This window comes from Candoia aspera, chromosome 4 (genome assembly GCF_035149785.1).
Source record: "Candoia aspera isolate rCanAsp1 chromosome 4, rCanAsp1.hap2, whole genome shotgun sequence".
Taxonomy (NCBI): Eukaryota; Metazoa; Chordata; class Lepidosauria; order Squamata; family Boidae; genus Candoia; species Candoia aspera.
Window position 1 is genome coordinate 56,316,015 of NC_086156.1, and position 19,975 is coordinate 56,335,989.

Sequence of the window (19,975 nt, forward strand, 5' to 3'; positions counted from 1 at the left end):
TCTCAAGTCAGGTCCTGAATAATCTGAGTTAGGCCCATGGCTGCCATGGTGGCCATGAACTCCCGAGCTGCCTCTGAGGCCTGCCCCAGGGACGGCAGATTGAAGTACCCCAGAACCATAAGCCTGGGGAATTCCACTGCCAACCCCGAGACAGCCTGCAGCAGCTCAGGCAGAGGTTGCTGCGCAGCAGGGAGGGTGGTACAGCAGCAATACACCCAACTGCTCTCAGGCACCCAACTTGAAAATAGGCTCTCACAACCAGCTACTTGTGGAGCAGGGCCCCTGGAGGGCACTAGAGACTCTCTGATGATAACTGCCACCCCTCCTCCCCTGCCCTAGCATCTCAGCTGGTGCCATACCTGAAACCCGACCAGGCACATCTCTGACAAAGCCACTCCTCCTTCCGGGCCCAGCCAGGTTTCGGTAATACACGCCAGGTCTGCCCCCTCCTCTGTGATCAGATCACATATGAGGGGGGGCTTGTTAACTGACCTGGCATTAAGAAGCAGCAGCCGGAGGCCAGGGCCCTCACGAGTCTGCTGTCCAGGGCCTAGGTTTAAGCATGGGGGGGTTGGAACATGCTACAGGTAATAAACACCTGGGCATCTTCCTCTATGACGACTCACCCTCTGGCTTCCATCGTAACATCCCCTGTCTGTCACCAACTTGATGAAATGTCCTGTCCTACATCCCCCAGGATACACCAGTCTAGTTGCCTCCAGCTCTGGAACTCTAGAGTTCCTGGCTTGAAGTAGGGATCCCTCCATCCTCTCATACAGTCATACAACCATACAACAATAATGGCTTTTACTTGAGATGTATGGCTTTATGTGCTCTATACTGTTATAAAAGAAATTCAATTCTGAAATGAAAGGCTTAGAATATGACATTTACCTGCATTTCCATATTTAGAATGCCCTTATTTTCCCTATGGGCAATCTTTTAGACTTACAGCTTCACATGAAAAGCATACTTTTATGGCCTGATAAAAAAGTAATTCAGGGCTATATTTTATTCCTAATTTTATGTTGAATTTACAGTATATTATTTATTATTTTATATCCGGGAGTCTCTATTTTAATATGGAATCCTATACATAGTGGGACTGAGTAGGGAAACTTCCTGGCAATATGCTGTCCAAGATGTTGAAGAAAAGTCTCAAAACCTGCATTCCACATAGCATCATCCTTGTAGGTGTCTTTAATCCTTTTAACATGAGCCTTTATTAGAATTTTCATTTTCTAGTTATTGTAATAATTTTTCCTTCATATATTATATATGATGTTATATTAAATATAAGGAATCTTGCACTGTACTTGATCAAAAATGGCACATGCTTTATTTTATTTTATATTTATTTATCTACCAGTTCTCTCATACTCTTGAGATTCAGGAGAAAATTAGGCTCCCAGCAAAGCTACTGCTATGTTTATGTGGATTCAATCTGGAATAAAACTCTTCTGAGAGAATTAGCCATATCTCTGGTGATTCTCTCACATATCCAGACCAAATCTGGGAAATCAAGATATTTGGAAGAGTTGGGTTTCCTAGTATTTCAAGCCATTGGCTTGATAGAAAGTGAAAAGTCAAGATATAAACTTCCCTTGAATGAATCTGAGCTTACTTGTATTACATTTTCCTAATCACATTTCTGCTTAAGTTAGGGATACTTCATCAATGCCTCAAAAGCAGCAAATACAAGGATAAAGCAATACTAGGTATAGCATTGCCTCTAAGAAGACCTGCTGAAATAAATTTGAGGTGAACTGATTTGAACATTCAGAGGCTTTTTACTTCTACTAACTCTGTGGTACACTAACTTTAAAAAATGTTTTGTTAACCTGAGGCTAGGGTTTATTTTACTATGCAAACTCCCAGTTCGCCATGGAGGCTGATTGCTGGAGGGAAAGAAGGTAGTGAGCAACTCTTTTATGAGGAGTAGAGTAAGGACAACGACTTCGATGGAGATATGTAGGTGCTATTGCCAAGGCAAAAGGGGCTAAAACATTTTTAAAGTCCAGAACTTCCAGATAATGTTCTATCTGCCCAGACAGACACCTTACTAATTCATTCAACTATAAGAAGTAGGAGGAGAAAGAGACTTGCAAGATTCTGTTATTGTAGCCAATCTCAGTAAAAGTAGTTTTAGCCATCCTGTGCAGTTGATTTCATGGTCTGGTCTACCTAGTCGGGCTGATACATAGAACCTGCCTGCCCTACATGGTCTACCAGAGGGATAATGACATTCTTGGCAGCAGTCTCTTCTGAAACAGCTTGCCCTCCGAAGTGTGATGTGCCCCTAACCTGATGCATTTTTGTAAAGTGGTAAAGACAGTCCTCTTCAGAACAGCATTCTGGTAGGAATAACTTCCTATTGGTAGCAGCAGGTTTTACTAACAGGATTTCATGGTTTTAATTGTTAATTGTTTAGTTTTAGCATTTTTTTGTTTTTAGTTCTGTTTTTTTAAATAATTGTAAGCCACCTAAAATCATGAGAATAGTGGCATACAAATGGTTACAAATAAATAGATTAAAAATGTAATAAAACAGAATATTTTACAGCATTCCCTGAAATGCATGAGACAACTATTTTACTGAAGTAAGGTCTGGACAGTGCCAGGGAGACCAGTCCAGGATTCTTCAGTGCCATCATGGAAACAAGACACGATAAAAATACATTAAATAAATTAAAATACTTTGTACTGAGTTGTTGTATATGTATCATTTATATTAAAAATGACAATGAAATGCTTTTAGCAAGCACACAGTATATACAAATACAAAACTGTGAGCATAGGGGTGCTTTGCTAAGTGATAATTCTGTGCATTTCCATAAGAAATGGTGGAAAGAATCTGTCTCTCAAATCTTGGTTGTCCACTATACTTAGCTTGCACAGCATCAATCATGACATACTACAACATCTGTTTTACTGTATTCAGATAGGTCTCACCATACAATAAAGGATTGGTTTCTAAAAGGAACATAGCAGAATGTTTACTGTATCACTGAAACAGCTGCTCAGGGCTGTCAGTGTTCAAGAGACTACAGCCATGGCATCAAGATTGACATCTTCTCTTTAAAGATACCAGTAGCTGAGAAGACAGCAAATGGCTGCCAAGAGGACATCTGAGGACATTCTAGTTTTAAATATAAGAAAATCTAGTAAGATACAAAGTAGCAAGCAGGTTGGACTAAGGACTATTATTGGATGAATTTAGCTTATTTTAACCCTGCTTCCAGTTCAAGTAGAAGGGAGTGTACTAATTTCAACTATATACAAAGGAAGAATGTCACACTCACCAATCAATGAGCCTGTTTACATTAATAGATAAAGTTTGAGCAATCTGTTCATGCAGATTGGGTCCAATTGGAAGAATCCGAACTACATAATCAGCACTTGGTCACATGGAGAAGACCATGTGATTGTGTACAGGAATTTACAGCTGACAGACTGCCCCCATCCATGTGATCATATGTGTCCCAAGCAGATTGTCTGAATGTCCAAAAGTTAAGTGATTCCGCATGAATGCTGATAGATTACTATTTGGAAGTTTATTTTTTTTAAAAATGAGGAAATAGACCAGTAAATATTGGCATTCAGAATATTCATTTGGAATTGCCAGTGTTTACATGTAAATGTCTACTTAATACATTTCAGTCATTCATATGATATTGTCATGCTCCCAGGTCAAACATTCCCAGAACATCTGATTGGACTCGCATGCATGAATGAAGTCAACACATGTCAAGATTTGCAAGTCAGTAGAAATGGGAGGGGGACAAGCCAGGAGTGTGAAAGCATCTTGTTTGGGTTATCTCTGGCATCCAAGGTCAAGCTGCCGAGCTGTTGGAGACATCTGCACGGAACTGAATGAACTGGCACAAGAAAGGGCGGGATGCATACCGAAGAAGGGCGAGGGGTTGAGTTCATTGGGCTGTTTAACTTGGAGAAAGCAAAGGAACTTCTATTCACAACTTTTTCACTGTACTGCATACTACACTCCATTAAAGAGATTTCTACTTTAACCATGTATGAATCGAATTTAATGGTAAGCTGAGTAGGGCAGTCATCACAGATACGGTCTTCAACATGTACAATTGCAAATATATCTTTCGAATTCCTTTGTATAATTTAACAGTTTAAAACAAGCTCAGCAACAGCAAGTTGTGAAGTGCTATAAATCTAGGCTTATTGTATATTTTTGGTGTATATGTTAACAAAAGTTAAAAAAAGTTTTTTAAAAAAGAGAGCCAGTTTGGTCTAGTAGTTAAGGTGACAGGCTAGAAACTGGGAGACCATGAGTTGTAGTCCCACCTTAGTCATGAAAGCTGGCTGGGTGACTTTGGGCCAGTCACTCTCTCTCAGTCCAGCTCACCTCACAGGGTTGTTGTTGTGGGGAAAATAGGAGGAGGAAGGAGTATTAGGTATGTTTGCCACCTTGACTTATTTATAAAAATAATAAAAAATGATTAAAAAAATCTAAAAAGAAGTATTGAAAAAGCATTTTAAAGTAACAATATTAAACTATTCATTTTATGGCAATACCTCATAAAATTACAATGCAAATATGTTTATTTTTAAGATCAGAAAGGAATCTTGATTAACCTATCCAAAGAAAAAAGAAACATATATTATTAAGAAATAGATTCTATCCCTTTCAAAGAGAACCATTGTAGCATATGTGTGCTTTATAAAATTTAGACCCAAACACTTCATTTTGATTAACAAAAGAAATGGCTGTTGGAGAAAATTCAAGATTCTTAATTGAATCATAATAAGCTACTTGTATAATCTATCTTCCCCTAATGCTATTTGGTTTGTTTGTCTTCCTGCTGGAAATACCATTTTAGAATAATTTAGCTTCTACTTTCCAAGAAACAAGTTTTCATGAATATAAAGTGCTCACCAAATATATTTGCTAAGAAAGAGAAAAGCAAGTATGTCACAAAATCAAAACCTGGTTAGGCATTTGTCTTTGTATGGAGAATTCCTACCCAGGAAGTGGAAAATGAAAGACCTACTCTATATACGTTATTACACATCTATTGATTTCTGTGGGGTTAGACATGTAAACAAGCCATCCAGATTCTTTTTAATACTACTGCTGAAGGGAGAGAGTATAGATTTTAGTTTTGATTGCTACCCCAATCAAAGTTTGTTTTATTTAGATTTGTATTTAACATTTTCTTTAAAATTCAGTGAATAAATATATTATTTTAATTATATTTATTTTAATATATACATACTGCATTACTACAATGCATGTAGTCATAGATGCACACACACAATTATGTGCAGAATATATAAATTTTATATATGCTAAATGTTTTGAAAAAGCAATTTAAAATACAGAGGGCACTTCACTTCCATTAATCCACATTCAGAAATCAAAACCATGCACATGGAAAATGACCCAATAGCCTCTTAGTATCCAAACACTGTACTGGATCAAACTTAAACATTGAGACAAATGAACTGCAAATTTAGGGTAAAATTAAAAAAAACACACACGCTACTTTGTACTACATTCAATGTGATTTACTCAGCAAGATGTTCAGGACACCCACCCCAATGTAGTACAACATTTTAGCATACTAAAATCAATGGGGTAAATGGTCTAGGATCCAAAGAGTTTCTCTATATGAATCTGTATGTCCTCAGTGGGATTTTTTAATCCTCTGCCCTTTATTAAACTTAAGGTAGGCAACTGGTGGCACTTAGTCAGCATGTGGCTCCCTACATCCTCTGCCATTGGAAACCCAAACTTTCCAAACATGTTGCTAATTTAGTTGTATCAGATTTGGGCTGCAAAAAATTGGATGTCCACAAGTTGACAGTGAAGAGACACAGAAACCTCTAACTCTCTGCTGCCATCTAGTGATCATCTGTAGCCCAAATCTAGTAGCTCTAGCTAATTGCCCTTGTTATTGCCAACAATCTCTGTGCAACTGAAACCCCTTGGGGAAGAGAGGGATAAGCTCCACTCCATAGGAATCCTACAACATTTCCAATATCTGAAATACAGTGATTTGAAAGGTAAAAATGGTTTATTTTCCTTCCTGTTCAACACCGTTATGATTAGTAAAAAATGAGAGAAAATTACCTTCCTATTTTGCAATCTTTTTTCTTTCTTGTATAATCGATGCTTTTCATTCTAAGTTAAAAGATCTCCAACTATATCTTCATCCAGAATTGAAAGATGAACGTTTTATAAGTTGTCAAGGGCAAAGGAGGAATCACTGTGGTTGCTTTATTAGTTGCCTGTTGATTTCTGCTTTACAAATTTACTCTTCTTGACGAATCATGTTTTTGAGAGGACCTCAACATACGTTCTACAGGAAAACTTAGGAGACAAACACCTTCCTATGAAGTGTACTAAACATTTAAATCACCCAGTCCTCTTTTCCATTACAATAAAACTTTGCTCGAATAAGAGCAAACCCCTTACTTGTCTGCCCTTCCATCTATAAATGTAAATATACTTCTGTTCACACATATTCAATAAAAGTGTTAGGTGGTTAGAGGATTACGTCTGCTGGTCACACACCAGTATGAGCTGTACCTGCTAGCTATATCATCTTGCAGCCTTAAAAGGAAAATATATGTATTCAGATGTGTCTATACAGATGACTCTTCTCCTCCATGGACATCACAAGGCATTTCTTTGTGGCAAGAATGGTGGGCTTTGCTGAGGACTGGGAGTACTTGTGGCCTTTGCCATGGTAAGTCTCTTGACTCCAGGGCAAAGGAAAAGAGAGATGATGCTGGCTGGGAATATTGAGGCAAGCACTGCCTTCCTCAGTCAGACAAACAGGACTATGATTTTCCTAGGCTTCCTTGCCCTCCTCCTCAAATACCTAAGGCTCCTCCAATGATATAGAGTATTATTATAAAAAAGGTATCTTACTATCAGTTATGGATATACTTAAAGTATTATGATTATTTTTGTTTCCAGACAAAAGGCAAATTTCCCAAAATGAATATTTTAATAATATTTTAATTAATATCAATAGGATGCTATCTGTAATGTACAGTTAACTAGATGTAGCATTTTATCATATAGTGCCTCCCACACCTACCCAAAACACAGTATTATATTTTTCCAGAGTGGAAAAAATGTATCTTACTTACTGAGATTCCATTTTAGGCCTGTTGTTGTTACGCATTCACAACAGCTCCCAACTGGAATGAGGCCACACCACTTCCCTTCAAGTCCTGTGTTCACAAGAAGTTTGTGCTTGCCCTGTAACACAGAGACAACTCTGATGCTGGCTTAGATTATAAAAACACAAATGCTGTGTTAAAACTGGAAACGCAAATATAAGATAAATCTGAGACATTAAATTATGGTATGTTACAGTGTGTACCTAGACCTCTGGATCCATTCACACTTACTTGGGCATAAGTTCTACTGAATTTAGTGTTGCCTTGATTGTTCAAAACAGAATGTACACGAAATTTGTACCTTTACAAGAATGTACATGAAATATAAAAAGAGCTGTCCCTGATAAAATATTAATGTATTCTTAGAAAATCCTAAGGACAACTTGGAACTCACCACCAATTTTAATCTTTAAATTGTGATAGGTCTTGACCTAATTTAGCTATTGATTGCCTTGTGGATCTACTAGATTAGGTCAATTCCTAACCAAGTCAACTTCAATCCATTTAGTTTCCATTTTATTAATAGTCTCTTCGCAGATAATTGGAAAAACCATAACAGAAGGAACTTTGCATTCTAGGCAAGAATTGGAGCACACAAGAGGAGCTTTTTGAAATGTGGAGGCATTAGGTTTATGGGTTTATACAACTTTAAATGAGATAAGATAGATAATCAGCTATCAGCCATGATCACCAAATGGAACCTCTGGATTCAGTGGGATAAAATTTGTGAGTATCTGTTGCTGAAAGAAAAATGGGGTAGGGTATCTATAATCATAAAAGCTTACTTAATCAATTTCTTATCTATCTTTCAAACCACAGTCTTCCCAAGTAAATAAGTTTATTAATTCTCCAGGAGAATCTCCCTCTTTATTATTGGAACAAGCTATTGGGCTAGATGAAGACTTGGTCTGATGATTCATTATGAATTTCACTAAAACCACTGCATCTGGTTCAAAACATATGACCAAAAAATGATAAATATCATTGGATGCAAGTATACAAGTCACATGGTCCCACATTTTGTCATTTACCACCACCACCATTCAATGTGGATTCCTATGGGTTTCAGGTGACAGATGTTTCCATAGTCCTCAACACCCAAGATTAGTGAGTTCTGGAAAATTACTCTTTCAAATTCCCAAGGGTTAGAGAAAAAATTGGTGAGAAGTTTTTAATGCATCTTATTTTATACTTTGGACTAAGGAGAAAAATTATTAGTTCAGGTTATTTGTCCACAAGAGCTGTCTTTTATTTAAACTACTTGAAAACTATGAAAAAAGGACTTAGAATGCTATCCCTTTAAAAATGCTGAAATATTAAGTACATGCTAAAAATCTTTGTCACTGTAATAAGTAGAATTTCAAAGGTTTTTTGGGTGGTGCTCTTGTCTCAGCACAAGGATCCCTGCACTACAAAAACAAGTTAGGGTAGACCGTATACTAACACCATTCAAGGTCTAGTAGTGCATATTACAACAATGTAAATAAATAAGCAACCAAGATTATTTGTCATATGGATCCACAAGTACAGTTATATATCAAATATAATCTGATGCTCAGTTGCCTTTTGCACAGATAAGGGATCTCTTTTGGGCACAAATAAACTAATGTGATCTGGTATAGATTCACCCTTCAGCTTTAAATCTGAAAAGAGAGAGAAAGAAAAAAATAACTTGAGGAAATATTGACTATTCTCTTTTATGTTTTAGTTGGTTCCAAACTGGCAAAGCTGAAAACTTTTTTGCTTCTGAATCCAGGTCTGACTATGCTTTAATTAATGTTACTGCTGACAAAAATCATGTTATATAATGTGACCACATTGATTTCTATCTTATTAAACCATTTTTTAAAAAAATAACACAACAACTTTGATCAATCAGAAAAATTGATTCAGTACTTTCTCCATTTTCATTTCATGTCTGGTGATGGAAGATAAAGATCAATTTTTAACTTCAGCCTTATGAGGAAAACATCCAAAGAGTATTTATTCCAAAACAAACCTGAGTTTTTCCACATTGTTTTGCTCATATAGCTTTAATCTTTTTTCTTGCACTTACAGAGCATTTTGATTTAAAAGCCCTAAAAATTCTTTAAATTTGGCTCTTGTCATTAATAAAATAGTAAATAATTGAAGGCAAAAAAATGAGTCCTGTGGCTATCCTACTGTTTATAATTAATTTCCTTTACACTGGCATGTTTTGGGGAGGTTTTTCTCATAAGGATCTGTTCTACTCATTGGTAAGGAGAAACTGAATAAACTGGTATTTGCTTGCACTCTTGGGATCTGTACATAAATGTAAATATAACTTTGGACTGCCTGTCTGGGTCCTTGCTGGCCATCAAAGATCCAACATATTCTTTGTCTATAGTTCTATCTGGATGATCTCTGGTGAGGGAACTGCTTGCTTTTGATAGCCTTCATCAGAGTTTTACAATCTGTGCTGTCTAGGTAACTTGGGGTAACGTCCCAGAATTCCTAACCAGCATATCAAATCATTAGTTAGGCTGGCATTCTTCTCTCAACATCTAGGTCTCTGTGCAGAGGAATCATTTGCAAGGAGCATTCAGTCCAGTAAAAAACAAAATGCAATCTCAGCTCAGATTTCAGACTATGACATCAATATGAACACACACACACACACACGTTTATTACAGGCCTAAGGCCAGACACAGTAAAACTATACAATAGTAACAATCTTACATTAAAATATATATATATATATAAACAAAATCAATTAATATACTACAATCCAAAATTAATTAAGAATGAAAATACTAAAATGAATTGAAATAAAATACTATGTTAAGAAATTCAAAATCTAAGTGATGGCGTGGCGTATTGTGCAGATGGTAGCACAAAACTGGGCAACCTGGGAGGATATTTTTGGGTGCTTGTCCGAAAGAAGTAACATTAGATAGAAGTCACTCTCCCTGCCTGGAAATTTCTTCAATAATGGATATATAAGGATCATCAATATGAATACTCCTGTTGCCATAAATGAAACTGAACTAAGATACCAGTGTATAGTTGATTTCTCCATGGTTGGTCCCATGCTATTCTACATTCTGTGGTCTTCCTGAAGACAGCTGGGGCAGCATGGCTGCTCTCTTGTGAGGTAACTGCATGCAACTGAAACTAAAACTGAAACTGCATGATTCTGTATTTGTAGGCCACCCAGAGTCACTTTTATAGTGACATGGGTGGTGTATAAATTTAATAAATAAACTATATGACATGATCATGTGGCCAAAGCCATTTGTGAGATTATTTCTCACCCAATCAATTATCTACTGTACATATAGTGCACCACCATTTAGGATATTACCATATTTAATGAATTTGCTCAAAATGTCAAGTTTGGCACAGTATGGGTTCTTTTGATTAAACAATGTTATCTATCATGACCCAGGAAGTGCACCTTCTCTGTTGCAGCACCTGCCCTCTGGAATGAGGTTCCACCTGAGATCCATGTGATCTTCACTCTGTTTGTGTTGCAGAGGACCATAAAGACCTGGCTGTTCTCCCAGGGTTTGGGTTAGGGTATCTGGAGCCTCCTTTGTTGAATGTTAGACATGAGGTTTTGTTGTGTCTATCAGACTTGCCATGTTGTTCTTACAGTATTTCTTTTTCTTCTGTTCTAGTTTAGTTTTGTTCTTTCCTGTCACGGAGAGAGCTGGCTTATGGAATCGCCAAGGGTTGGATAAGACTGAATGGATAATTCAATTCGACTCTTACTATATTGTTTCATAATGTTTGGTGCATTGTGGGCTGACCAGAATCATCTGGAGTCAGATTGGATAAAACAAACAAATAATAGAGCTTTGTATATTGTATACCACCCTATGATATGATACAATCCACCCAGCAAAGGGCATATGTGATTCTGCTGAGTGGTTTCTTTTACATATCTTAATAACAGACATGAAGTATATGATTTTACACAGACTCAAAATATCTACCATATAGCAAAATACTCATAATTTGTATTGCTGGATGCACTTGTCATATTGAAGTACCATGTTCGGACTAACCAGAAGTGCTGAGAAGGTTGAGGAAATCATGGGTAAGGCTCTTCTGGAACAGCTACTTCCCCAGCCTGCTCTTTCATGCTCAGCCTAATCCCATTCTTGCTACCCAATAGCTATAACAGAGGCTGGGGAGGGGGCTCTTCCTCTTTAGCATCAGCTTAGCTGGCTAGTACATGCCGAAGGACGTGGTACTAGTTAATTCCTTTATGCTGCAAATGTCATGTATCATTTGGCTGAAACAATCTCCCCCCATATATAAGCAGCAGGCAACTGAATAAACTAGATGGTGCCTTTGCAACTGCACAGCTGAGGACACTGGAAAGGCAAAGAGGTGCTCCAGTTTCTCACTGATGCAAAACCAGGATAGGAAAGGCAGTATCCTCAACAACCAAGCTCAGAGAGCACCAAGGACTTAACTGACTAGCCGAGGCTCCTCCTGAATTCCAAGGCCACTGCCATCAGGACTATTATTCTAATACTGAACACAGTCCTGATTCTTTTTATACTATTTATTTCTAAGTTAAAATATGCAATATCAGGCACAAGTATATGTAAGTGCCAATTCAGAACCAAACTTTAAAATTAGAATTGAACTGAATGTTCATGGGGAAGGCACAGTCAAGTTAAATACACCTCTCATGCTGCCCTATTTCACTGACCTGTTACTAGACATATGTAGTAGCTCAAGCAGAAATTACCTCCTCAAAAATATGCAACTGTCCTAAAGCAGAATGTGCTTCTTCCTGACATCTCATTTATCACTACAGTCACAGTGCTAATGAATTATTCCTACAGAATTTGATTTTTTTGGAAGATTACCAAAGTATACCAGAAATGAGTCTGCAATGTAGCATAGGATCATAAAACAAAATAAATTACATAAAAGCAGGTCTTGCAGGCATGCAAAATCCTGTAAGCATACAAAGACAGAAATAACAGCAATTACTTGAGAATGAATCTTTATGAAACAAAAATGGTACATGCTCACATACAAGGACATATCCACGAGGTGAAATTGAATTGGATCTAATACATTTTAACTCATTCTAAGACATGTTGTGTAGTCACAGGTAACATGATCCTTCAGGCTGGGATAAGCAGTCAATTTTATGAAGAATAAACTCCCTCTCAAAAATTAGATGGTGCATTGACAAAATCACAACCAGTCAATTGCAAAAGGCAGCTTTACTTGGAACAGCTTACATCCTGCAACAATACCTTTAATGTTACTGTAGTAAACAAAAACATCTGCCTATCCCAGGTCCTTGGGAAGGACTCAATAGGTGGACAAAAATGCCAAATCCAGTCTAAACATCTGGCTGATTGTGCGACCAATCAACATCATCATCATCATCTGTGTGGTCAAATGTACTACTGAATAGGACTGAATAGTACTTCAGGGAACTAATTAGAACTATGCAAGGACAAAGATTTGTTCTTGTACAACTCTCATTTATTTCATGGTGGCTTTAATTTTAGTGATTAGTATTCTATATATAATATTGCACATACCTCTATGTATCATTAGATGTAATTAGGTGACTAGCAATTTTTTCCCTGTGTATATCCTAAAGCAAATGCAGATGGATGTTTAAAAGGGACAGCACAGCAACAGAAGTATTATAAAGGGAATACTTCCATTTAATTTTTTAAATAATATTTCCAGTGCTCTGGGAACTGTATTACCTTGTGAAAATTCATATTGGTTTAATACACAGGAATTTTGGAGAGGAAAAAATACAAGTCTTTTCCAAGAATATGTTCTGCATTCTCAACTCTCAGATACGTTACTAATGTTAGGGCCTGTAATTATGTTCAAGTACCTATTTGTTGTTTATTCGTTTAGTCGCTTCCGACTCTTCGTGACTTCATGGACCAGCCCACGCCAGAGCTTCCTGTCGGTCGTCAACACCCCCAGCTCCCCCAGGGACGAGTCCGTCACCTCTAGAATATCATCCATCCATCTTGCCCTTGGTCGACCCCTCTTCCTTTTGCCTTCCACTCTCCCTAGCATCAGCATCTTCTCCAGGGTGTCCTGTCTTCTCATTATGTGGCCAAAGTATTTCAGTTTTGCCTTTAATATCATTCCCTCAAGTGAGCAGTCTGGCTTTATTTCCTGGAGGATGGACTGGTTGGATCTTCTTGCAGTCCAAGGCACTCTCAGAATTTTCCTCCAACACCACAGTTCAAAAGCATCGATCTTCCTTCGCTCAGCCTTCCTTATGGTCCAGCTCTCACAGCCATATGTTACTACAGGGAACACCATTGCTTTAACTATGCGGGCCTTTGTTGTCAGTGTGATGTCTCTGCTCTTAACTATTTTATTGAGATTTGTCATTGCTCTTCTCCCAAGGATTAAGCGTCTTCTGATTTCCTGACTGCAGTCAGCATCTGCAGTAATCTTTGCACCTAGGAATACAAAGTCTTTCACTGCTTCTACATTTTCTCCCTCTATTTGCCAGTTATCAATCAAGCTGGTTGCCATAATCTTGGTTTTTTTGAGGTTTAGCTGCAAACCAGCTTTTGCACTTTCTTCTTTCACCTTCATCATAAGGCTCCTCAGTTCCTCTTCACTTTCAGCCATCAAAGTGGTATCATCTGCATATCTGAGATTGTTAATGTTTCTTCCAGAGATTTTAACTCCAGCCTTGGATTCCTCAAGGCCAGCTTGTCGCATGATGTGTTCTGCATACAAGTTGAATAGGTAGGGTGAGAGTATACAGCCCTGCCGTACTCCTTTCCCAATCTTAAACCAGTCTGTTGTTCCGTGGTCTGTTCTTACTGTTGCTATTTGGTCGTTATACAGATTCTTCAGGAGGCATACAAGATGACTTGGTATCCCCATAACACTAAGAACTTTCCACAATTTGTTATGGTCCACACAGTCAAAGGCTTTAGAATAGTCAATAAAACAGAAATAGATGTTTTTCTGAAACTCCCTGGCTTTTTCCATTATCCAGCGGATATTGGCAATTTGGTCTCTAGTTCCTCTGCCTTTTCTAAACCCAGCTTGTACATCTGGCAATTCTCGCTCCATGAACTGCTGAAGTCTACCTTGCAGGATCTTGAGCATTACCTTACTGGCATGTGAAATGAGTGCCACTGTTCGATAGTTTGAACATTCTTTAGTGTTCCCCTTTTTTGGTATGGGGATATAAGTTGATTTTTTCCAGTCTGATGGCCATTCTTGTGTTTTCCAAATTTGCTGGCATATAGCATGCATTACCTTGACAGCATCATCTTGCAAGATTTTGAACAGTTCAGCTGGGATGCCGTCGTCTCCTGTTGCCTTGTTATTAGCAATGCTTCTTAAGGCCCACTCAACCTCACTCTTCAGGATGTCTGGCTCTAGCTCACCGACCACACCGTCAAAGCTATCCCCGATATTGTTATCCTTCCTATACAGGTTTTCTGTATATTCTTGCCACCTTTTCTTGATCTCTTCTTCTTCTGTTAGGTCCTTGCCATCTTTGTTTTTGATCATACCCATTTTTGCCTGGAATTTACCTCCGATGTTTCTAATTTTCTGGAAGAGGTCTCTTGTCCTTCCTATTCTATTGTCTTCTTCCACTTCCGCGCATTGCTTGTTTAAAAATAATTCCTTATCTCTTCTGGCTAACCTCTGGAACTTTGCATTTAATTGGGCATATCTCCCCCTATCACTGTTGCCTTTTGCTTTCCTTCTTTCTTGGGCTACTTCTAGTGTCTCAGCAGACAGCCATTTTGCCTTCTTGGTTTTCTCTTTCTTTGGGATGTATTTTGTTGCCGCCTCCTGAACAATGCTGCCAACTTCTGTCCAGAGTTCTTCCGGGACCCTATCTACTAAGTCCAGTCCCTTAAATCGATTCTTCACCTCCACTGCATATTCCTTAGGAATATTAGTGAGCTCATATCTAGCTGATCTGTGGGTCTTCCCTAATCTCTTTAGTCTGATCCTAAATTGTGCAAGAAGAAGTTCGTGATCTGAACTACAGTCAGCTCCAGGCCTTGTTTTTACCGACTGTACAGATGTCCGCCACCTTTGGCTGCAAAGGATGTAATCAATCTGATTTCGGTGTTGTCCATCTGGTGAAGTCCATGTATAAAGCCGTCTCTTAGGTTGCTGGAAGAGAGTGTTTGTTATGCAGAGTGAATTGTCTTGGCAAAATTCTATCAGCCTGTGTCCTGCTTCGTTTTGTTCTCCCAGGCCATACTTACCTGTAATTCGAGGTGTCATTTGACTGCCCACCTTAGCATTCCAGTCTCCTGTGATGAAAATAACATCTCTTTTAGGCGTGTTGTCCAGTAGGTGCTGCAGATCCTCATAGAACTGCTCTACTTCAGCTTCTTCAGCATTTGTGGTTGGGGCGTATATTTGGATCACTGTGATGTTAGATGGCTTGCCCTGAATTCGAATTGAGATCATTCTGTCGTTTTTTGGGTTGTATCCAAGCACTGCTTTAGCCACTTTACTATTAATTATGAAGGCTACTCCATTTCTTCTGTGGTCCTCTTGTCCGCAGTAGTAGATCTGGTGGTCATTTGATGTGAAGTGGCCCATTCCAGTCCATTTCAGTTCACTGACGCCCAGAATGTCTATCTTTAATCTTGACATCTCACCAATAACCACATCCAATTTGCCCTGGCTCATAGATCTTACATTCCAGGTTCCGATGGTGTGTTGATGCTTAGAACATCGGATTCGCCGTTCACCACCAGCACCGTCGGCCGCTAGCCGTCCTTTCGGCTTTGAGCTAGCTGCGTCATCACATCTGGGGCTAGTTGAGCTCATCCTCTGTTCCTCCCCAGTAGCATTTTGACCATCTTCCGACCTGGGGGTCTCATCTTCCGATGGTATACCGACATATCTCTGGTTGTACTGATCCATTTAGTTTTCACGGCAAGAATACTGAGGTGGGTTGCCATTACCTTCCCCAGGGATCGCATTTAGTCTGACCTCTCTGTCATGACCTTCCCGTCTTGGGTGGCCCTTCACGGTTTAGCTCATGGCATCATTGAGGTGCTCAAGCTCCAGCACCACGACAAGGTAACGATCCTTTGCTGAAGTCAAGTACCTATAACAAGGTTAAAAAATGGCATATTCTGCACAGAAAGGTCTAATTGATTGCTTTTATGTACTGATGCAAATATATACAGAATGCTTATAGTCTAATTGCTTCAAGCCATGTTAAGTTGATGCAGAATAGGTGGTAGATGTGTGTGTGGTTCAGCAATTGCACACTGAAATCATCCCATTGTCATTTTGCCCCAGGATTGTTCACCACACAAAGCATAAAGCTGAAACTAGAGTTTACTATTTTCCCAAAGAGCTTATTTGAAAACAGGAAGGAAGAGTTAATTATTTTAAGAATTTGTACTTTCAGTCAATAAATTGGTTGAGTCATAGTGAAAAATACATCTGAACCCATTTGTTGGGGATAGAATATAGAATATATTCTGGAAGGAAAGAGGGTATATATTTACTTTTACATGTAGAAGGGCTTATTTTTTAATAGAACAGGTAGAACTATCCCTCATTTTTTTTCTCTGCATTTTTAGCAATGTTCACATTCAGTGCAATCCAATGCATCCAATTAGCTTCTTATTAACACCGATATTTCCTTGGGTGAGTTTCATCTAGAGAAATTGGTATTTACTTGTAAAAAATCTCCCAAACTTTATGCCAGAAACATAATGCAAGGAAAAGCCTAAGAAATAATAAAAAAAATTAACCCTAGTCTGAATTATCAAATATATCTTAAATTTCATGGTCAAAGTAGTGAACTGCTTTTTGGCCCATTGTGTTAATAGTAAAAAAAAGGCATTCTGTTTTCCAGAATCCCCATGTTTAGCATTCTACAAGACCGATTCTGATTTTTTCCTGCCTTCCTTTTTTCTTTTCTTTTTGTTAAAATCTTGGCTTCTGATTTAAAAACAAAATATTCAAGCCACCTACTTCTTTCAATCAAGTTCCAAATATTCCAGCTAAATCTATTGCTCAATCTTAGAATACAATTGGGTTATTTGTAATTGGCCTTAGATTTGGTGGCAGTGGACTGCATGCTCTCAATGTTGAAAATGTGGCATTTATACCCCCCAGGCTCCCAACCTGAGTCTTGGAAAGCTGCTGCTAATCAAAGCAGTGAGGGATATACTAAATAGATCAGTGAAGTCACCCAACAGAAGGCAACTCCTTATGTTTATAATGAATCATACTGTCCACCCAACTGGCTAACAAATCTATGTGATTTATTGGTTCTTCTCCTAGTATGTGGTTCACTTTCCTATCAAATGTAGACCTTTTAACACAGTATGTTGTTAAAACTATACAGGCACTATATTGCACATTATATTCAGTACTGCAATGGTAAGTCTGAAGGTAGATGGACACAGGACCTTAACTGGGGTGGGCAAGCGGGGCATGTGCCCTGGGTGCTGCGCTGGGGGGGGCACCAAAATGAGCGCTGGGGGCGCCAAAATGGGTGTGGAAGCCATGTTTGCCCTGGGTGACACAGACGCTAGTTGCAGGCCTGGATGGAGAGACATAGGAGAAACTTCTCAGTATAATATATAGGTAGTCCTCGCTTAATGACCATTCATTTAATGATGGTTTGGAGATATGATGGGGCTAAAAAAGTTACAACCCATCCTTTAAGTATAACTGTAGCACCACCCCTGTGGTCACGTGATCGCGATTTGAGTGCTTGGCAACCGGTTCGCATTTACGACCAGTTGCAGTGTCCTGCAGTCATGCAATAATGATTTGTGACCTTCCCAGCCGGTTTCTGACAAGCCAAATCAATGGGGAAGCATTGATTCACTTAACAACCACAGTGATTCTCTTAACAATCCCAGTAAAAATGGTTGTAAAGTTGGGTCCGATCACGTGATGCCTCCCTTAACTACTGCATTGCTTAGTGACTGAAATTCCAATTGCGGTTGTTAAACAAGGACTACCTGTATGTTTAGGTTACTTAGAATGCCAAGGTTCTAAAATAAGTTGGTAGGTATTTGTGTTTTAATTTATTTTAAACATATATTTTTCCTTTCCTTTTCCTTTCCTTCCAATCATTGTTGATTCTTGGCAACTGCTTGGACTAATCCCTGCAGTTTTCTTAGCAAGATTTTGGAATTGGTTTGCAATTGCCTGCTTCCCAGGCCAGAGAGAGAGTGACTGGACCAAGGTCATCCAGCTGGCTTCATGTCTAAGGCAGGACTAGAACTCACAATCACCTGGTTTGTAGCCTGATGCCTTTACCACTACACCAAACTGGTTCTCTAAGTAGTCATGTGAACAGCCACCAAACAAAGAAAAACTAAGTATTATTACTGGTATCTAAAGTTAAGGCTGGATTTCTTGTTTAATTCTTTTCATTCTTTTAAAAAGGTTCCAAGTTTAATTCAAAGTCTATTTATATTACTTATAAAGCCCTACACAGTGAGGGACATATCAGGAACCACCTTGCCCAAGCATGATTTTACCAGTTCAGTCTGAACATCTAGAGTCAGTCTTCCGAGAGTCCCACACCCGACTGAATATGGGTAAGGTGCCAGGTGTTAGCAGGGGTAACCCCCATTCTTTGGACTACTCTGTCTCCAGTGGTATGTCTGGCTCCTATTATTCCAAAAGGCCATGAAGACTATTTTATTTCAATGACTTTGGCCCTTAGTACATTTATGGGTTTACTTTAAATTATATTTTTATGACAACGGTTTTTGTTGTTGGTTTTCCTTGTTGTGCACCATTCAGAATCTTACCAGACTGGAATGGCACACAGAAATGGAAAAATAAATGAATAAACAATAAATAGGAAGGGAAGGCTAAGAAACAACAAATCCATTATCATATATCACCAGCACCATCATCTACAGTATATTATACTTCTTAAATATTAAAAGTGTCCTACATACAGTAAATATTTTTTCAATAATCTTTATAATGATTCTATAAGATTAATATTATCCTATATTGCAGCTAGGCCTGACACTGAGTGATAATGGCTTTCCTAGGAGTCCCTGCTGAGCTCATGGCGTAGCTGATAGAAACTCCCTATTCAATCTCCCTTGGCCACTCTCCTTAGAACTTGAACTAAAATACATCCCAAGTATGTATCTTATCACAGCAATGAATTTACCAGGCAATGGGCCAGTGTCTCTCCACTTCATCTTTTCATCAGGAACACAGCAATAATATTGACCTAATCACAAAGTTGTTGTCAGATTTACCAGAGGTGAAATACTTTGAATGCTACTTAGTAACATCTGAATGCTAAGTAGTGTTCAAGTAATGTTACCCTGCCATAAATTCCTTGAAACCTTATGCACCCATTACGAACTTGAGTGCAATTTCAATCTGATGGTACTTTCAAAAATATATCATACAATTCAAAGGAACATGAACAAAACTGCTTTTGATTTAAATATTTCAAGCTATATAATGATTGCAACAATATATACAGTGTATGGTCATTAATCAGTGAGCTGTTCATGCTGAAGTTAAACAAACTCTTGCATAAACACAGCAGATAATGGCTTTGAAATTATTGGCATAAAATCAGGCACAGCTTGATTGGAACAGCTTTGTGTATAATTATCCAACACAACAACTTAAATTCACTCTTGGAGGCCAAATCACAGCTGTAGGGAAATATCTAACCATTTTCTGAGAAAGAAAAAGACCCAGCTTGTAAATGCTAGATCAGTAAATAATTGATGTGTCTATCAGTGGTTGGGTCCCTGTACTGTCCCTTGTCCTCAAACTCTGGACCTATTTCTGAATTATTGTGTTCACTGAAATCCCAA

General features: G+C 38.4%; 1 protein-coding gene across 5 annotated transcripts in view; it reads right to left on the reverse strand.

Moving 5' to 3' along the window:
- TPK1 (thiamin pyrophosphokinase 1) overlaps positions 1-19,975 on the reverse strand; it is a 311,687-nt gene that overhangs the window by 72,299 nt on the left and 219,413 nt on the right. For all 5 annotated transcript variants that reach the window (XM_063304195.1, XM_063304190.1, XM_063304191.1 and 2 more), the window contains one exon: positions 7,134-7,245. In XM_063304195.1, coding sequence (XP_063160265.1) covers positions 7,134-7,245 — 112 coding nt within the window. The remainder of the gene's footprint in view (positions 1-7,133; positions 7,246-19,975) is intronic.